An 18,913-nucleotide genomic window follows, 5' to 3' on the forward strand; every position below is an offset into this window, starting at 1 on the left:
TAATTTTCTATATAGCATTCCTCAGTTGTATTTGTGAACATATTTGATACATACACTTGAAAATAAGGTCAAAATAAAACTGAAAACCATTGGTCTATGTCTAGTTAAGAACATAATTCTCACTGACTCCTAGTATGTAAATATAAATAATATAAATTGATAGTAAGTTGTTCACAGTGGGTAAAAAAAGGGATATTTCTAAGCATGTTACTTACAGCTTGAAAATTCCAAGGGGCAGGAATGGGCATCCATTGGGAAGTTGTGTAACTGTAGCTGACACTCAGCATCAATTGTCAGCCTGAGGAGAAAGAATATACAGAATATACAGAATGCTCTTGCAAACATTGTTCTGAAAGCTACATTGTGGCAAGCAAAGAAAGATGCAAAACAATATATATATATATACACATATATATTTAAAGCAAAAATAAACCATTGATAGTTATATATTAATTTGGATATTCTGAGCACAGGAAGACATCATGGTTACTGATAAGCAGTGTTTGATTTTTGTTACGTAGGTTACTGATAAGCAGTGTTTGATTTTTGTTACATAGGCCCTAATCATCTACTTTCTGAACTGTGTATTAGAATAAGGTACTAAAGTTCTATTCCTATGCATCTCAAATAGCAGCATTACTCATGACTAGCAAATCCATAAGTAAATATACAGGTCATCTCACGAGCAGTGACAAATCTCTGTGTCACAACATGCCATAATGCACCAGGGAAATGTATCTTACATGATAAAAATTCTATTTTAGAAATGATGGATGAGAGTCTAAATTTAGACATCTGCATCCAAGACAGCCATCTAGACTACACTGATAGCTGGTGGAAAGGTGTTCTGAGGATGTACTCAATTTCATTCCAAAATAAGATATTTAAATCAGAAGAAGAATATACTGGAAGGTGTTTCTCTCCACTGAATATCAAGAGCACCTCCATGATAACTCAGGTGGTGTAGGTGATCAAGTAGAGATATGTACTTTTAGAAATCCAAAATTAGATGAGATAGTATCCCTTCATGGGCCAGCTAAAAACTCTACCATTTTTCATTCACTCCCTTAATTGTTGCTAGACTATACATAGCTCCAGCCCTGCCGTGAGCTGCATGGTACTTGCACTTTGGAAAGGATGGAAGAGATGGGATGAGAGAGGAAAAAAGGGAAAGGAGAAAAAAAACCCCAATTTAGTTGGCTTAGGGCGAATGTCCACCAGGATCCCCAGGTCAGATTTGACTCCAGATGAACTTCGGCTTCTCTGACCCTGTCCCTCAGTGCTTGGTCAGCATCTCTGTTTTCTTCCTGGGTCACCCTGTCCCTGCTTCCACCTCTACATTTTCTTTTCACATTTGCTAACTTTGCTTCATTTCCTTCTGGTCAGGATGGACTGTTCTTGAGCTTGGGGGGAAGTGATTGAAAAAAATCAACCAGCTCTTCTGGAGCCCTTTTCTATCCAGGACAGAATCCTAGATCTCTGCTGATGCTATCAAATCTGACTTCTGGATTAATCCAGGTTGAATCCTTACTGGTGCTTGCCCCGACTCACTAGAACTAAGTATACATTAATAACAGATAACTGTTTCTGCCAGGTATATCTTTTTCTAATGAGAGAAACTGAGGGGGTTGAAGAGAAAGGTAATGAAATTCAAAGAAACAGTAGTGTAGCTAAGTCCAAATTTAACATTTCAAAAGCAGACATAGGATCTTCTTTATCAGACTGACTTTGATTTGCACTGGTTTTCAACTCCAATGGTTCTCTTATCTCTTCTGGAGATGCAATGTGTAATGAATCTAAAATAACTATGAAGTAAAACTCGTTTTTGTAATTCAGACAGTTGCAGCAATAAAAGGTTGTCTTAACCAAAGCTTCAGATCTATTCATTAAAATTATGATGGATATGCTTTTCTTCAAAACTTAATTCTTGGCACCCAATACAGCAGAAGTGGAAAAAACAGTGGAAAAAATGCAGTCTGGAAGTCAGATGGCCTCATGTCTCACAGCTTCAATGCTGTACTGTGATTTAGAATTATCAATTCTCTTGAACAAATGCTGTTCTTACCTACATTTTACATAGTTCTAAATACTGTATTACATGTCAGAAAAAGTAAAAAAACTCACTTAGAATTTTCACATTTAGGAAGTATCTTCTGGTCATTGGGAATATGATATTTAAGTTGTTATATATTGCATATGTTACACTTAAATGTAGGCATATGCATAACTTCATGATTGAAAAGATAGATTGTAAAGGCAATCTGTCTCAAAAGGAAAGCTGTGCACGTGACTGAGGAATCCACACATGAGCATATCTAGTTCAGATTCATGAAGATTTTAGTGGGACAGGGCATATATGTTGGTTTTGGATGAAACCTTAAATGACCAATGCTGAAATGATAGTCCTTATTCATAAGATAATTGAGGAAATAAATGCTTTTGCAGGGTGGAGCTTCATGTAGCTAAATTGTAATTAATTCAGAATAAGAAGCTTTTGATGTATATAATACCTCCTTTTAAACTATTTACTGAAGTCAAGGATATTTTGAATTCATCGGTTTAGCCCAGTAAAAAGATAAAAGGCGATATGGATCAGTCCAGTGTCAAACACTAAAACATACCTGAAAAGGAAGATGAATTACTATAACAATGCTTATATTCATTTTAGTATAGGAGTGTGACTATTGTGGAGTAAGACAGTACAAACTATAGGAAGAAATAAAACTCTTTACCAATATAAAATAAATTGCATGCCAATAATGTCTTCTAAATATTTCCTTTTTTCAGGATTGTATGTATAAGTAAATATGTAAAAAACCCCAGGGTTAATGTTAAATGACCCAAATTCAAACGACCTTTCTCTTTGACTTTCCCTAGAGAAACTGAAATTAAAGTCAGGTATAAATACCTCAATGTGTACAGCACTCTGCCATCATTCCAGATCCTGAGCATCCTATTAGGAGTTGTTATCCAATGAGCGTCAGCTTTCTTGGAATTTCGGAAAAATGTGTCTGGTATCCAGATCTTCCCAACCATGTTGCTGTTTAATCTGAGCACTTTTATAGTGCTGTTGAACTTCAGACGTCTGTCATACCACGTTTGGGCGAAAAATATATCAATTGTATATTCCTGTTGTGTTAACCAGAAATACTGATGAAAACATAGCTCTCAGCATTTCACATAACTCCTGATATGCATTCCTTAATTTCATATGAAAAAAGTATGAACTAAGATGATACTAGAACTGGTAATATTTTTTTGGTCAATTTTTGAGGGCATGGTTTGCCAAAGATTATTATTTGAAATCAAGTCATTCTGTTATTTTTCCAATGATAGGTGGAACTAAGATGTAATTGGGTAGTATATGCACCTTTCTGATTCTATGTCCCCCCACCTCAACTCATACCTGATCGGGTCAGAGGACAATTATTTATTCCCTTGGATCTAGGAAAAGAAAAAATTGAGCTTACTTTGCTGCCTTCATTGCCTGTGCCCCCAGTTAATATCAGAAGTGGTCAAGCCTCACATTCCCTGGCACCACTGGGTAGCCAGAGCTGCAAATGTAGTTGTAGAATGGAAAACAGCAATCTAAGGTTTATTTCTACACATAAACCCAACAAGAATGAAGCAGGCATTGTGCTAAGGCTAGACCACTTTCCCTCACCTGTACGAAGATATAATTGCATTTTTTGTTGGAACTTTGGAAAGAGGAGAGAAGAGGATCTAGGCTTTTCTTTTTATCTGTTGGTGCTTTTTTCTTTTTATTTCAGGAGGGCTAAAATAACTGGTAAATGGTTTTTCTTATTTTGTAGCAATCTGGAAGCTCAGTTTTACAGGAGTTAAACTGTCACATAAAAGTGTGAGGTTATGTTAAAACTGTATTTATTACATTTTTTTCAGCATAGAGCTTAGTTTCCTTGTCTTGCAGAAATTCATATCTCATATAGTCCTCACATCTATAATAATAATGAGATTTTTAAAATATAGGTATAGCACAATGTTAAAACTAATGGAAGCTTTGTAATGTCAAAAATGATGGAGGCTTTGTAACAAAGTGAGCATTGTAGGAAAACTGGCAATCATTTACCTACCATATTGATAGCGTTCACTGGCCCAATGCTATTGACGTACATGTCAGTGTGAATTACCGTCGGTTTAACTGTAAGAGAAACAAGAATCAGTAACATGAGTGAAGGTCAAAATAAACTACATGAAAGTCAAACACAAGCAGAAATTTACTATAGTACTACTCTTTTATGTTGCCTCACATTTAAATGTGCATTTAAATGTACAGTGATGTCTCGAGTTTGAAATTAGTTAGAAACACTTTGAGGAAATTCTTAGATGGTTTATTCTATCTGAACAAATTCACTTATTTAAAAACAAATGGTGAAACCAGTTGTAATTTTTGAGTGCATTGTATCTGACTGAGAGTATGTGTATTTTGTGTCAGGTTACAGAAACACCACAGACAAAACTTGTTTTTCTTAGCATCTCGTGCATCACTCGTTTTACATTATAATGCACATACAACATAACTGCTGGTGCCTGCAGAGATAGCTGTAGGTAAGCAACAATTTCATGATCCCAAAGCAAAAAATAACACTGAAGGCTCTGAAACAGGAAGAAAGAACTGTTGTTAGATTAGTTTATTTTGATATTATTCTTCTACACCTTGACATAAACATCATTGCTTTTTTTCCCAGATTCTTTTGTGAATGCTGAATTCCTTTCTATTCTCTAAAATCTTGGATAGGGAGAATAAGACAAGTTCCTCTGCTCATTTACACTATATGCGTACATTGGAGTTTAAATATTTATGTTATCCCTCACTGTGAAAAATGTCGTAGTTAATAAGCCTCTATAAATTTGTTAGAAACTGCTTCCTTCATTGACCTTGTTGCTCTCTGCTTCCCTTGCTTTCCTCTGCCTGCCTCATCCATGAATTCTCGTTGCTTTTCTGTATAATCCGATTACTTCTGTATCCTTTTCTGCAGAGGTTTTTTCTGCCTGTTCTGTGCACACATGGGGCCTTCTCAAGCTGACTTGCAGCAACTCAGGGAGATTTATTACTTTGAGCTCCCTCAGTAATCAGTGGAGAGGCAGATTCCTGCAAAAGGTGATTCTGTCAAATAGGACCTCTGCTAAGAGCCTAAGCTTGGGCTATGAACTTATATTGACTGTGATGGAAATCTGGGGAGGTTGGCCTTACTTGGACAGCAGTTTTCTTCTGTGAACCTATTCCTCTGTGCCCCATTCCATAGTCACTTCTTGCCCTGCTGTGCAAGTAAGGTCTCATGCAGCATCGAACAGTACAGATCTGCTGCTTTTAGGGGCTATATCTGTGTCCATCACAGCATGCAAGGATCAGGCTCATTTCGGCCTTCCTTTCCATACATTATTTATGATTTTCTAGCACCCTCAATAGATATACAAAGAAGATAAAGACTTGCTTTTTCTTTCCCCAAATGTTAAATTCTGAACTTCTATGAAGGTGCATTGTTACAAGCAGCCTGATTCAGCAAATCACAACAGTCTTATTAGATGGTCTCAGAATAGATTTAGCAATATTAATTTACATGAGCCTTTGAAATCATGGCTATTTTTCATGCCACTGATGTCTTATCACACTGTAATTTGTTTTCATAACTACTGTGAATGGATTCTGCTTCCTGTGTAGCATAACACAGCATGAAATTTCTTTCTCATCACTGATTATTTAAAAGTGGTCTAAAAAGAAACCAAACATACCTCCTATGTCAGGCCTCAACTTGTTGTCATATCCTTCCAGCAAGCCATTTAAAATAAGAGTGACATCACTCTCATGGACTTTGGGAGTCAAAACCCAAGTCTTATTTGAAGTGTAATCTTCATAATCATCATCTCCCTTTTGGGTGGAACTGTTAAAGAAATAAAAATGAAGAAATAGGAAGCCTTGAAAAGGATGAATTTGTACGCGACTCTCTTTGGAGACAATACACACTTATCAGGTTTTAATAGGACCGCATAAAACACTGAAGCATTGCCTGCGTTATAAAAGGAGACAGTCACAGTAAAGATGTCACATAACAGCTGCGGTTACAGTTCACTTTAGCAACATGTCCTTTTAGTACAGTTCAGATCATATTGTGTCTGTTTGAAGGAACATCAGTGTTTATCACCTTTTGTATGCCTATTTTTCTCTCACTGACTCAGGTGGGAGTTGTTATGAAACAAATCTAATTGTCAGTTTGCTTATGCAACTCTCCAGCAAAATATGACATAGTATGTACACAGTGCTGTTGCATTATTTCTCTTTGAGAGAACAATTTGATGCAACACATTACTGACAAGACCAATAATTAGATTCATTGCAACAAACTGTCACACAGCTTTTCTTCACTCTGATGAACTTGAGTTTATTGTGCATTTGGAAAGTTCAGCACAAATTTTTGCCAATGGTATCCATTTTCACTGTCTACCGGGGTTTTCTTTTCTGCTACTGAGCAGTGTGGCAGCAGTTCTAGTGTAATTCAACCTGCTTAGGTTAATAAGGAGTAAAAAGAGCAAGTTAAGAATCAGAAATACGTAGACTAGCCTTAATGGACATTTTTGTTTCTTAAAATCTGTGCTTCAGTTCTAGAGGAGAGAACAGAAACTACTTTGGAATATGACATCATTAGATATTCTCATTTCAGAATGTCAGTGGTAATCAGCTGAATGGTGCTAGGCAACTGTGAGTTTTTTGCGTAATATGCCAGTGCCCTTCTTTCCTGACCTGCTTCTGTGGCAAAGTTTGAACACTGTTGGATATGAAAAGTATTAATGATACTACAAATGTCTTAAGCTGCTGGGTGGAGTTTGGGTCAAAAGCAGAAAACGTAGGTATTTTCCTGTTTCAGCCAGAATCTATATGAAATTGAGAGAGAACACAGAGAAGTTGATTCTCATGGGGGCTGGAGCTCATGCTTGCCACACAAGATTGAAAGCAGACACAGCTGACCGTGGTCATGGGCGCAATAGTCAAGGGATAACTGGTCCCAGAGTCTCATAGAGCCATTCTGTTCACATGGATCTCTGCTCAGCTGAGGTCTTTCCCACCTCTCCCTACAGTGCTGCATCCTGCTTATAGCTACCTACAGCAGATGGCCTGAAGGCTTTTGGTGGGCATTTGGGAACTGTAAGCCAACTGCACAAATACAGAAAGAGGCTTTAGAATCTTTCTTCCCTGTGGGCACATAGGGAAAGCCTAACAGGAAAGAGCCGCATGTCTGTGCCTCTCTGTATAGGATTCTGCTTCCCAGGAGGTGCTTCAAAGTACGGTGAAATTTGAAGCAGCCTGAGACTGCACATATGGTTGTAGCAACTAGGAATGTATAGTATGAGTGAGAGTGCCAGTCTTGCATTGTATTGCATGGAGTTAATCTGGGAAGCTGCTAGTGAAGCTAGGCTATCTGTGCTTTCATTACATATACTGAGTGCTGGGGGCCTGCAGCCTCCAGGCACCACCTCACCTACCCGTGCCAGCAATGTGCAGCTGGGAGCTTCAGCTTCCCAGATCAAGAATAGGCAACCCAACCTCCTCCCTCTGGCTACACAGGCCTGAAACTGTAGTGCTTTACTGGCAATCAAAAGCGGAGTTTTAATTGGCAGTGTGCTTTGTAGTATTCTGCTGGTACTACAAGCAGGCCAGGATAATTAAATTGGTAGGGAAATTTGTTTATCCAGCTGTCTGGAGTTCAAAGTTCTAATTGTAATTCAAAGGAACATAACTGAAGCAAGGTTCTCCCTCCTGAAGGAAAGGAAGTCCTCCCAAATAAAGTCTTTGTGAACAGAAAGCTCTAGATTATGTTTTCAGTCTATGTAAAGTGAATGAAAAAATCTAACTTAATGTATAAAAAGCCATACTCCTATTTTATGACCAATTAAACATCTATTCTCTAAAAAGAATAATTTTTCTGAATGGGAACGAACAAGTAAATCAAATACATTGTTTGACAAAGGCAATGTGTTCCTGAATATTAATGTGATGAGAAAGCTTCAAAAGCCAGACAGCTACTTAGTAGTGCCTGGTGTAACAGACAGTGCAAGGTTAAAAGTTGAAAAAGCATGTTTGTCTAGGACTTGTCTCAAATCTAGAACAACCTTATAGAACAGCAGCCCGCAGTCACTAAAACTTCCTTTTTCTCTTGGTAATTATTTGTAGGAAAGAAATAGCTATTTGTCTGCTCATCTGCCATTTCAAGCCATTTTTGCACTCCAAATCTCAAAAACCAGCAAATGCTTTATGAGATCAGTGTGAGAGAGAGGAGAGGAAACATAGCCAAAGTGATGAGGGAAAAAGGCCACTGAATTCCAGCTTTTATCTGAATTCCAAGTGGATCATAAGTTAGCATGGGTATCCAATTGTCTAAATGTCTGTGTAAAACTGGGTACCAGCCCGAACAGTCAGAAGCACTTCCCTATCCAGATGAGCAGGGCTTTAGCTGTGCAATGCCATTAATACTAATGAAAATTACAATGACAAAGCCCTTTTCATCTCCTTGAGGCTTTCAGATCAGTTCTTCTGATTATATGGCCTAAATTTTGCAAGTGCTTTTAATGTCCAGAGCAAATTTGATAAAGCCTGGATTATACTCAAATACGTATTGAAATCTGTTTTTATTAGGACTGCTAGAAGTTTTGAGATCTAGCAATATAAGTATACAACCTATTTGCAGATTGCAGCATAATTTTTTGAAAGTTAATGTTTCAGACACTGATAGTTTGAGATATTTCCACTTCTGACATTTAATGCTATCACAAGATGTGTGCAAGACTGCTCTACATAAATCCAGTTTCCCTGTTTGGAAAAGAGAGGGCTTAGGAGGGTCAGAACCCCCACTTGAAACTTCAAGTTGTAGAGTAATTAAAGTTAGAAGGTGCTTTTGGAGGTCATCTGGTCCAACCCCTACTCAGTTTGCCAGCTAAGCCTGTGAGGTGGCTGTGCTTGTAATTACTTACATATATATATAACCATGCATGTGCCTAACATTTGGGGGGGGTTCTTTGTATATGTCATTACTAGAAATGCATCTTCATAAAGCAGCTAGAGGGCAGAAATCACTACATGCTAATAAACATTTATTAATTTAGATCAGAAAGGAATATTTGTGAGGGTAACAGCACAAAAGGGAGTCATTTTAATTTTTTTTTTAAATAAAATTGTGCAAATATCTATGAACTGGTAACTCAGCCTATAGTTGCATAACAACCTCATTCTGCCATTGAGGTTTTTACTGTGGTTTTAACTCATGTTTCTTATCTTTCTCACTATAAAATACACATACTAATTCTGCATTAAAGAAGTTATTACTTGATTTGTAATGTTTATATAGTCCTTCTGAGTGCTCACTGGGGAGGTGTCACTTAAGTACACAACATAAATGTTAAGGACTAGATTATCCAGTGCTTTGCTAGTGCATCTGAAAGTTCTTTGCAATAACATGTAAGCAACATTTAATCATTCATGGAGCAAGTGTAACCTCTGAGGGCAGAGGTGCCTGCTACATGTAGAACTGGTTTCTCCAATCAAGGGATAAAGAACTAAGGAAATGATGCCCTATTTAGTTAGCATAGCCTCTTTTATCCTTGGCTCTGAAGACTTTGTTTCTATACTGGAAATGCTGTGAAATAGTGTAATATATATACTCCTCAGTCAGTCCCAGAGGATATCTCTGCTGAGAAATCACTTATGCATTAGGGAAATACTTTTTACCCATCTTCCTTTCTGACCCTTGTCCAGAAAACATAGCACAGCTGATTAGATAAAGGTTTCGCTAATGTGTTGATACACTATCCTATTAGCAGACCAAACCCATGAAAGTGGAGATTACAGGTTGGGAATCCATTCCACTTTTTAATATATTTGTTAGGATTTCTTTTTGCTTTTATTCCCATGGAAGTAAGTTTGATACCTATGTAAAAGTAATCTTGAGCTTAGTAAAATCTAACAAATAATGACATTAATGGTGTTTAGCTGTCTTACATTAAAGGGTGGATTATCCACTTCAACTGTGTTTCAGTTAATTGCAGACATAAAGTCAGCATTATAACTTCTGATCATCTCTGCTGTTCCATGACAACTGTATATGAGAGACACTCTAATGTAGCATCCAGAAGAATCATACATAGGTTTTCTTGGAAAGACACTACCATAAGTTGGTAAAGGTACACTACACATTATTTAAAATTACAGACAGCAGCAATAATTTTTCAGTTTAAACTAAGGGACAGATTGGCCCCATCTTATTTCATTAGTGAGCAATAACTCACAAAGTACATCCCTTTGAAGCAAGGTGTTTCCTAATTCACAGGAATGTATTTTTTCACAGTTTATTAGAGGTAGTAGAAGGGAAATGGTATTCTCTGATGCAAAAACCTGCCATCACTGCTCAGTCTTTCAACATTTACATGTGAGGTCATATATTCAGCTGGCCAAAATCCCTATAATTCCCGTGACTTTCAATAAAACATGCTAATTTGTACCTGCTGTGGCTTTGCCCTTTAACTTTTCTAAATATAGTAGATCAATTTTAACTATTTCTAAGTGTTCTGTGAAGAAACTTCACAAAAGAGTCAATTATCGCTGCTGGAATCTGCTTGCTATTGCACTGCTTTTTACAAGCAGAATCAGAGTAGGCACAAAGTGCCTAAAGAAAAGGCCTGCAGCAGTACTGTACAGCCAACAACTAATTAGTTTACCGCTAATTGAAAATTTAAGATTATTTGTCAAAAAAAAAAAAATCTGACCAATTTCATCTTTTATGCCCAATAGGCTAAAGAAGCTACAGAGCCTACAGCACAGATTTAACAAACTACTCACACACAGAGTCTTCAACTTACAGCACCAGTGTTTTCCATGTCTCAGTGAAGGACTGAAGCAAGGCTTGCTATTTTACCTGACAGCACTGTTAAAATTAATGAATAATCAAACTAAGTCTCTGATGTGCATAAAAAAATTACGTTAATATATAGGTCATACATAATTCATTGCAATAATCTGGTCACTGTGAGAGAAGAACATATTCCAAGTTCCCACTGAGGATACAGTGATGCTGTATGCAGATATGGCATATGAGTATGTAGAGAATAGCGTATTTGTAGGAGATTACAGAGTCTGTGGAAATCTATCTGTGTCTATATTCTCTCTTATTGACTGCCAATCATATTTTAAGTAAAGCTATCTCAGTTGAAGTAGAAATGTTTTCACAAAGCTGAACACTGTATTCTTTTCCTCTGTTCATGTTTCTATTCTGTCCATTCTCATTCTTTAAATCCTAAAGTTGTGCCCAGGACCATGCTTCTATCTTTACCAGAAAAAACGGTACCTATTTTCTCCTTTACTACTAAATGTCCATCACAATACTTCGGGGGGAAAAGAGGGGATCAGTCACTTATGAGAAGCTCTGTAAAAGGTAATGGAGATTATGCCGAGAGAGATTTGGGCACAGAGCAAGTGTCTTCTTATCCTTCTCCCTCCACCTGGAGCTCTGGTGCTATTGAGATTGCAATTCTGGTACCTGGATGGAGCTTTGTTGCAGAAAAGCCTCAGGTACTGGATTCACAGTGTTCTCAGAAAAGCTTGTTTCAGGCTTGACAACCAGGAAGTATTAGCTGCGTTTTGGCCACTTGCAATAGTCACCTAGTGAGGGAGGCTGAGGAAGTTCACAAGGGGCAATAAAATAGTAGTTACCTCTACTTAATGGTTTGGGTAGATTGGATTTTAGGTAGGTTGCCTATGGAAGATATGTTAATTTCCTATGCAACTGCTACTGCTGCAGCTATCGTTCCATGAACTATTCAAATAGTGTACAGTACTTAAAATCTTGTCACAAAATGATCACTGCTTAAAATCAAAACAAAGCTGAGTTTTTCTGTCATTCCTAAGTCACAGAGGCACTGAAGTGTACGAGAAAATAACTCTTAAAATAATACTACAGTTCTCAAAAATAAATCTCTACAGCTGAAACACTAAGGTGAAGTAGGAACTGAGCACACAAGTCTCAAAATGGGTATCCAAGACCCAGAATCACTAGAGTAGCACAGATGAGTACACAGATGACTTTTCCATCATCTTTACAGTACATGAAGTCCCTAGATTGCCTGCAATCAAGCAGTCATTTCTGAAAACTATGTCTACATTGATATTTAAAGGCCAGCTGGATTCCTGTGAACATTTGCAGTGCTTTCCACTGAATGAGATGATACCTGGCAATGCAGCACCTAAGTATCATGCTGTGGATTTTACAAGCTGCCTTCTAGTCATTCAGCAACTCACAGTATCCTCACTGGGGCTTATCAGCCATTTTGAGGGAAGCAGTCCAATTCTTAAACTTCTTCCCTAGACCTCTAAAATACTGCATAGCAATGATGTTTTTGTATTAGTTGCTATAAAACTGTTAATTATAGCTGGCTGGTTTATTTTAGTCATTTAATGTCTTCCCTAAGGCATACGCTTACATTAGTTACTGCACCTTATCTCATCGTGAATTTTAGCCCTTTGAAGTTATAGTTAAAATATCTGCTTTTGTGAATGTGGCTACAGCAAGTATTTACCTAGGAAGGTTAAAAATGAAAAATTTAACTTGGTTTAAGTTTTTTTCCCTTCCTGTAAGGTTGTGTGGGGTTTTTTAGAAAAAGCCCTTTGAAGTGCATTTATTGAGGGCTGCCACTAAACCCTCTGGTTTGTAGTATTTGCTGCTTTTTCTAGGTCACTGTACTGAATAATTGTGGTGTAATTTTTGCATTGCACAACTGATTGGATTCGAGACATGAGTAAGCACGAGCATTATTTTCCCTTTCAAAATAATTCTATGAGAACTCTGAAGGAGTCTAAGATGTGACCAGATAATTCAGATAATCCCCCATAATTTAAGATTATTATTGCAATTTTTTTTGGAGCTGGAATTTTGTATAAGGATGTTTTCTTACTTTTTTTTGCTAGAGCTAATATAAGCACCTCACACATCTCTTTCTACTGTGGTTGGGGCTACTCATGTTTGTGGCAGGTGAAGGAAAGAATTAGATAGAAAGAAATAGAAACAGGGGGAAGAGTTTCAGATATTCTTCTGTATTATAGGGTTAGCTCAAGTTGATCTACTTTATTTGAAATTGTCTAGCTATATCTAATTTTAAAAGGTGTAATGTTGGAATTATGTGAACCTCAGAAGGTTTTATTTATTTACCTTCCTTTCTGTTTTATTACCCTCCCATCCCTTCTCTCCTCTTTTTTTTTGTTTCATTTAAAGCTGTTTTGTGCACCTCTGCATATGAAATGTAAGGCACATGGGGCATGATTTTTTCCTGCTGCTGTAACTCTGCTCCTGCAGATTTCTGCTAGAGCTGGGAGATCTCAAGAGAAGGAGTTAATGACCATTGCGGAAATGTGATCTGACTAGGTCTTTTTTTAATGTGACCTCTCTTCATTTTTTTCTGGCTGTGTTTTATTGTATGTAATTGCCATCTGTTACTATCATACGTAATTTCTCTTCCCCAACGAGGTGCATTGCTTTCAGAAAAGATTGCTCTAAAATCTCACTATAAGTTAACAGGAAGTAAAAAGCTTAATTCTGTTCTCAGTGAGTAAGAGTAGGAAAATGTAGATGCCCTCCAGCCATCTATTTAAACAGCATTAGCACAAAAACCCCAATCCTATTTCTCAATTAGATTTGAAAAATGGAAGAATAAAGATTCTTGTTCTGCAGTACCCTATGAGGTACTCATATTCATGCCTTTTCAGGATACTTGTACAACATTTTTCTATATTTTGCCAGCAAGGTAATTTCACTTAGAAGGAAATCACTTCTGGAATCAGTCATTCATGATGTAACTATCTTCTCATAGCTATCTGTCAGTGTTTAAAAACAAACACGTGAAGCGCTAGAAATGTCTCCAGTTTTGCTTACTGAGTAACCCTCCAGAGCATTTTTTTGAGACTTAGAATACTGTTTTTTGTCTCAGATGTGAGCTTTCAAAGTTTAAGTTAAGCTGACTATAAATCCTCATTAGAATTAAATCTGTCTTGAAATGTTTTCATTCTCCTCTTCTGTACACAGCAAAGCACTATAATGTAGTGTTCCCAGTGTTGGGCTGGGAGTAAGCAACCTTAAATGCTTACCCCAGTTAAAGGACCAGTGTCCTACTTGCTATGGTATGCTAAGTTATCTCTTCACGTAAGTGTAAACCATTTTTACAATATAAATAAACACATAAATATGCTGGTTTATCTGTGTTTGGTGAAGACTAGGTATGATGGTAAACCCTCTCATTACAGAGGAAGAAAGAGTCACTGACCATGCCTTAGGAAATGACACTGCAGTGCTGGGAATCACACTTGCCTCACACTTATCGACTATGTTACAGTCCATATCTTTGGTAAATCAAGTGGGACAGATAAACCCCAAAAGATTAGGGAACCAAACAAAAATAAATATAAAACCAGTCTGGGTTTATTCTGAGTGTATCTTAATTCTTGCTTCTTGCAGATCATGGAAGTATCATTCCTAAAATGCTTATTAGACAGGAATGTGTCTTGAAGAAAGAGCTGAATGAACAGAAAATAGTTGCTCAATACACATATCTTTAATTAACTCATCATGAAGGTAATTCATTCACAAAATGAATGTAAGCAAATGGTGAAATTAAACAGGGGGTTTTGTTGTTGGTTTTTTTTAAAAAACAATGCTTCTGATTTAACTTCGGTTTTAATGCATGGTAACCAATAGTAACCCATGTGTTCCCACTTAAACTGACTTATATCATGCAAGACGCTGTTTGCACTCATGCTCACAAAACAGACTGTGCAGGGGTGGATGTGGAATTTAGTTCTGATAACAGGGTAGGTATGTATTACAGTAAGAATATAAGTGGCAAGCTAATGTCTCTGTGTCAGCTGAGCAGGAAAATTGTCAACAAGTGTGCTGGAATTTTGCCTAGGGAATTTATTTTGATAAAATAGCCTATGTTGATTTTGTTGTGGAATTCTGATGGACTTTTCTTGGTGGTTGTTACTATAGGGATGGCTTCATGGCAGGGACTCTTTAATTTTGTGGGGCACAGGAAACTCCTAGCTTCTGGGTAAGGACTGTCAGCGCCTCTGCTGTAATACACACCCAGACAAAGTTATTCAATGGCAGTGTCACCCCATGCCTCTATCCCTCTGTGCTTCATCCTGTGTTCACTTCTCAAGAGCTCTGCTGTCAAAGTAGGCTTGTATTTCTTTGCACTACATAATTATGTCATAATTTACTCTTCATAGAGTCACTGCTTGCTACTATTCTCTATAAAAAGCTATGAATGTACCATACAAAAAATCAAATAAATTAGCCATAGAGCCTGCTCAATTAGAGAAATTGCTGTGGCAGCTAAGCCAAGGAAACCAAAGCTGTGGCTGGGTCAGGAAAAGTTCAGAGCCTTGCAAGCTCAGCGCGGAGGTTATGGCCTGTCGCTAGCAATGGCAATGCTGTGCTGTGGGGCTGTATGCTGCACTTCACAAGCGTGCCTTCCAAGGTAAATATTGATGCAAAGCTGCCACATCTTCATTTCCTGTTTATACCCCACTATGACAATCGTGTTGGAATGCAGTTTCAAAAAGAAAAACGGGGTACAGAACAAGCTGTAAACACGTTCTTTTGATATCTGTTCCATAGAAAGAAAATCTCACTGTGAAGTATATTCAACTTCTTATGAAAGAACTTCAAAATGTTTTTCTAAAATACAGTGAATTGTTTTAATGGTTTTTAACTAATAAATAATGTGGTGATTCTGCAACTTTATTTTAATGAGAAGAAACTGCATATGGGTTCACTTACTGTCTTATTTCTCTCTTTTTGGTATTTCAACCAGTCTCCCATAAATAAAATATAAAGCACATAACGTGCAAATTTACCTAGTACTGAAATTTTTGACATTTGAGTGGGCTAGGCATAATGATCACTGCAAAGCCTATCTTTCCATCCCTTGTATTTAAATGTGACTATTAAGGCTAGTCAAAACACCAGGAAAATAGGAGCAATTTCCATTTCACACATATACAAACACATATCTTCCAGACTTCATTTTTCCTCCAGAAATATTTTGGCATACCTTTTTTGACTTTTTCTCTCATCAATATAGTAGAATTTTATTTTGTAAGTTGTCGTTGTTCTGATTATGATCAAAGAAGTTTAGGTTTTGTAAAAGGAAAGAAAGTTCTAAAGAGAAAGCTACTAGAAATGTATTTTACAAGTAGATGGTATTCAGGGATGGAGAAAGATGGATGTCTTATAACTCAAAAAGAGGGCAAGATTCAGAACAGTAACTAAGTAGAAGCAGAAACTAAGAGTAGGTTTGATTAATGTGTGAAACTGGCTACAAGGGTCAGAAATAGCAGTAGATGTAGTCATAAACTTATTCCAAAAACATTATTTTGAAAAACTGCATTGGGAATCATCTTTATAAGGTACACCTATTACCAATTTATTTCTGGAATCCCTGAAGGGGAGAAACCCCATTATGGTCTAGGAGATGTAGACTCATATAACTAGAGATTCAAAATATGCTTAGCAATGGAATAATACAGAGTGCAGAAGATACTACAGAGGATGAGACAAAGTACAGAAGACATACAGAGGTGAAACTCTTTCCTTCAGCTCAAAAGATTATATAAGAGGATTTTCTTTTTCTCCTCATCTTCACTGCAGCTCTCTGCTGTGGCAAAATCAAATTAAATGTGCTGCAGAGAGCGTTTCAGATGTAAACCAAAATGTCCAGATATTCAGGCCAGATCCCCAGCAGGCTTCCTTGGTCCTTTCTCAGAGCTCTATGGAGCATCCACCATGGCATGACAGCAATAAGCTTTAAATGTCAATCGATGCAAGGCCAAGCCGTGAGAAGCAGCTGCTACCACCTGATGTTAGTGGGTCATCTTGAATTAGTCCATTCCCAGCTGTGGGAGCTCTATTTAAGAGATATAAGCACCAGCTACATGTGGTGTCACTTATGGAGATTGTACTGATGGTGAGCACTCAGGCAAGATCTGTAAGTTATTTAGGGCAGCTGCACAAAGCACCATGGTAACTAAGAATACATGAATTGGAAAAATGCAGGTGGTTTCAGACCCCGTTTTCTGTAGGTACAGAGAAGACAACGTGATGCTCCGGAGATTTTGTTGGTCCTTTGAGGATCTTATCCAAATTGTGCAATCAGAACTTCTTAAAAACAGGAAGAGTCTTTTCATGACTTGAACAGATGCTGGATAGAACCATCAGGTGAAGATGGAGACCTGAAAACCTGGGAAAAGTACAAACCCCTAAAACTAATGGAGCATGAGTGGAAGCTAAGGAAGGAAGAAGATGTTTTACCTATCATAACATATCTCACACATGGATAAATCCATCTTCAGTTTCTCTTGCTGTGGCTCCAGCAGCTTTTTATGAGCTACAAACTTAAGCAGAATAACTGGCAGGGTATTGATGTGAAGAAATTCCACTGTAAACCACTGAAGCAAAACTTCTGCTTGCGCTTTATCCTCCTGAACCCCTTAGGGATTTGGTAAACATACCTCTAAATTTGTTAAAGAACAGATGCTATTCCAAGCCCCATAGTATTTCAGGAGACATTACCAGTGAAATCATTTAGATGGGACGACATAGCTGGAATACACTTGCTGGAAGTGTTGGCGTTTTTGGCTTATATCTGTCAGATTTTCCAGGATTATGCTTTTCATCCTGCCAGCTGCTCAGTATTCTGATCCTGGTGTTGGTAAACATTTAAACACAAGTGAAAGTGCTTTCCTGGAGGACAGCTTGAATTCTTCAAACCTTGCAGAATTGAACCCCAGTTTAGCTGCCTCAGCCTGTTTCCCAAGATGTAGACATGATGTCTCTGTTAAACAAATACGTGCTGTTTGGAATTCTTGCAGATAAACTGAGAAGCCCTATTTAAAATATGTACTATTTATGACTGGACATTATTTGACTATTAAGCTTCTGCTTTTTTGCATTAAATCCTTTCATTACTGTTGTATTGAGGAGGTCTGAACATTGTGTATGCAGGTAACAAGTACAGATGATAAACGTTTCTCATTTTTTAATCTGGATATATATTGCATTAAATTTAATCACCTCTGCTGCTTATTTACTATGGAGATATTAAGAGGTAGTACTTTGGGGGCCATAACAGAAGAAATGATTTTACAGATATAATATGTTTCCTCTTTCTCTTTTTTTCCCCCTCCCTTAGCATATCATAAAATTAAAGCTGGAAACAATTTTATCTTCCAGTACTCTCCAAAAGCCTTCACATACTCAGAACTTTTCCAAAGTTACCGTGTGAGCTAAAATTCTTGGTTTCTGGCCAAAGATTAATTTTATTTCAAAGCTTATAATAAAACCCACTTTTTGAAATCTGTAAGCCTAAAATTATTCCTATTCGCTTTTAAAATTAAATTTATATAGGGTTTGTTTTCACACATCTATTCCCTCGGTGACTGAATAGTAAATTCTGGAACTCATTATAGAAATAATCCATATTAAGAAGTATACCCAGGGTAAAGGTGATTGGCTATTGAGGGGTTAAAGTGTATTAAGTGGGTGTAAAAGTGGTTGGGTATTAATAGCAAATAATTTGGAATTGATAACTTCTGAGAAATGAACTCTCTCTAGAGGCAGTGGTGGCCTGTTGTGAGAGGAAAGAAACACTGTCCCCACCTCTGTGAACTAGAGGTGTCTCAGTTTTACAGCCTTTGATGTCAAGGATGCAGAGTTGCAGATCAGTACCACAGTAACCAGTGACAGAGAAAAATATTTTCATGCTGTTCGTCATTGCCTCTTAAAATGGTATTAAGAGGCCCATTAGTTACACTGGGCATGGAAGTTAAGAATTTAGCCCTAAAGATTTGTTGTGACTTTAATGT

General features: G+C 37.3%; 1 protein-coding gene across 4 annotated transcripts in view; it reads right to left on the bottom strand.

Annotated features, from left to right (window-relative positions):
* Window positions 1-18,913, bottom strand: part of GABRG2 (gamma-aminobutyric acid type A receptor subunit gamma2) — a 66,877-nt gene that overhangs the window by 36,945 nt on the left and 11,019 nt on the right. For all 4 annotated transcript variants that reach the window (XM_062605330.1, XM_062605329.1, XM_062605331.1 and 1 more), the window contains exons 2-5: window positions 5,752-5,900; window positions 4,092-4,159; window positions 2,909-3,129; window positions 216-298 (exon numbers count right to left, since the gene is read on the bottom strand). In XM_062605330.1, the coding sequence (XP_062461314.1) occupies window positions 216-298; window positions 2,909-3,129; window positions 4,092-4,159; window positions 5,752-5,900 (521 nt within the window). The remainder of the gene's footprint in view (window positions 1-215; window positions 299-2,908; window positions 3,130-4,091; window positions 4,160-5,751; window positions 5,901-18,913) is intronic.

Source organism: Pezoporus occidentalis, unplaced genomic scaffold (assembly GCF_034315485.1).
Source record: "Pezoporus occidentalis ecotype Australia unplaced genomic scaffold, CSIRO_AGI_Poc_V1 ctg91, whole genome shotgun sequence".
NCBI lineage: Eukaryota > Metazoa > Chordata > Aves > Psittaciformes > Psittacidae > Pezoporus > Pezoporus occidentalis.